General features: G+C 39.7%; 1 protein-coding gene across 1 annotated transcript in view; it reads right to left on the minus strand.

Moving 5' to 3' along the window:
- Positions 1 to 1,746, minus strand: part of TAPT1 (transmembrane anterior posterior transformation 1) — a 63,916-nt gene that overhangs the window by 14,031 nt on the left and 48,139 nt on the right. Inside the window, exon 9 of the mRNA XM_012638511.1 lies at positions 60 to 169. Within this exon, the coding sequence (XP_012493965.1) occupies positions 60 to 169 (110 nt within the window). The remainder of the gene's footprint in view (positions 1 to 59; positions 170 to 1,746) is intronic.

A 1,746-nucleotide genomic window follows, 5' to 3' on the forward strand; every position in this document is an offset into this window, starting at 1 on the left:
TATAATATTAAGAAGCAGAAGTAAAGTTTAGACATTGAATTTTGTATCAAAATACATACATCTGCAGTAATGTCGTTGAACTTGGTGATAAAGGCATGTTTTACAATATCCACAGCAATTTCTGATGCAATTACCATACAGACATCTGGAAACAATACCCAGAGATGATCTATAAAGTATAGAAAAAAGAAAAACAATTAAATCTCTTAATGTGAACAGAATCCATATCACAGGCTACCAAAGAAATCTGAAAATTCCACATATTTTCAATATACTATACAAAAGTAGTATTCAATTATTAATATGACCTCTGTCAAAACAGCTACACTACATCAACTTAAAGGATACTTCATTCAAAAAATATTTATTCGGTATTTTCTATGTGCCAGGCACTGCTTCCCGTGCAGACTACTGTGGCGAGCAGGGCCCTGCCTTCACGCAGCCTATGTGCCTGCCTGTCTGTGCATCTACATGTCTACGTGCCTATATGCCGGGGGGATGACTAGGTTAAGCAGGTTCCTTAGAAAATCCTTTAATTTTACAGCTGTCTCAACCTCACAGTACATAGCTAGCAGAGACGTCCTGTAGTCAACTGAGTAATTTCCTCCCGCTCTGATCACTATAATTTAAAGATATTGATCAATCACTTATTTTACTGTCATACAGATGTTAAATTTGCTCACTTTTATGACATTTATTAAAATGTTGATTCAGTGCCAAGTATCTGATTAAAAAACACCTGGAGATAACCTCCTAAGACCTTGAAGAAGGGTGTAAGTATGAGAAAGAGCAAGAAAAAGATGGCTAGAAATGCTGACAAGGACCTAAAGCAACTCAAGACCCTGGCAGCTGGAGCCCTACATGCCGACAGTGCAGGCGGCTTTTGTGAGTCCGGCATCATGTTAGGTTTTAGACGTCGGGGGCTGCTTTCAACGATAAACTCTGCCACTGACTGCAATATGATCTTGGCGCAAATTTCTTTTCATTTGAATCTGCATCACTGGCAAAGGGCGAGTTTCTTATCTAAATTCAAGTTTCCTTATCTATAAAATAAGGATAATAAAAGTGTCTACATTATCATGAGAATTAAATGAGACACTGTTGCATGGCAATGTGGCTGGCATACAAAATGAGCCTGGATAGTATTATTTTTATGTTATTAATGATCTGGGAACTAAGGGCAAGCTTCAATAAGCAGCATTTTTTTAAAAAAGGAAACTAAAAAAAAAAAACAAACTGAAAAAAGAAGAGTGAAAGAACAATGAATTCATCAACAATGCAAGTGTTCCTTTTATCCTGCTATCTGCTACAGAATTGATAAAAGAGACTTAAGATAATTTGTTAAAGTCACGGTATAAATGAGAATATGACTTCAAACACCTAGTTGTTGGGAGGCATAGGGATCATTTGTCCCTTGGTTCAACAGCCCTGCTTGGGGTTGCTGATACCACGGGCCTCAGCCAGAGCCAGCCAGCTGCATGTGTCCACCCTGCCTTTCATGGACACCCTGTTAGCTGACATAGTTGCAAACAAATACACCACCATTCACCAAAAGAATCCAGGTACACAAAGAATCTAGATGTGTGTGGAGGAAGAGGCTTTCCTACCACAAGTATATATAGAAAAAATTAGCCGGGCATGGTGGCGCATGCCTGTAGTCCCAGCTACTCGGGAGGCTGAGGCAGAAGGATCGCTTAAGCCCAGGAGTTTGAGGTTGCTGTGAGCTAGGCTGACGCCACGGCACTC

Source organism: Propithecus coquereli, unplaced genomic scaffold (genome assembly GCF_000956105.1).
Source record: "Propithecus coquereli isolate 6110/MARCELLA unplaced genomic scaffold, Pcoq_1.0 Scaffold13, whole genome shotgun sequence".
Lineage (NCBI taxonomy): Eukaryota > Metazoa > Chordata > Mammalia > Primates > Indriidae > Propithecus > Propithecus coquereli.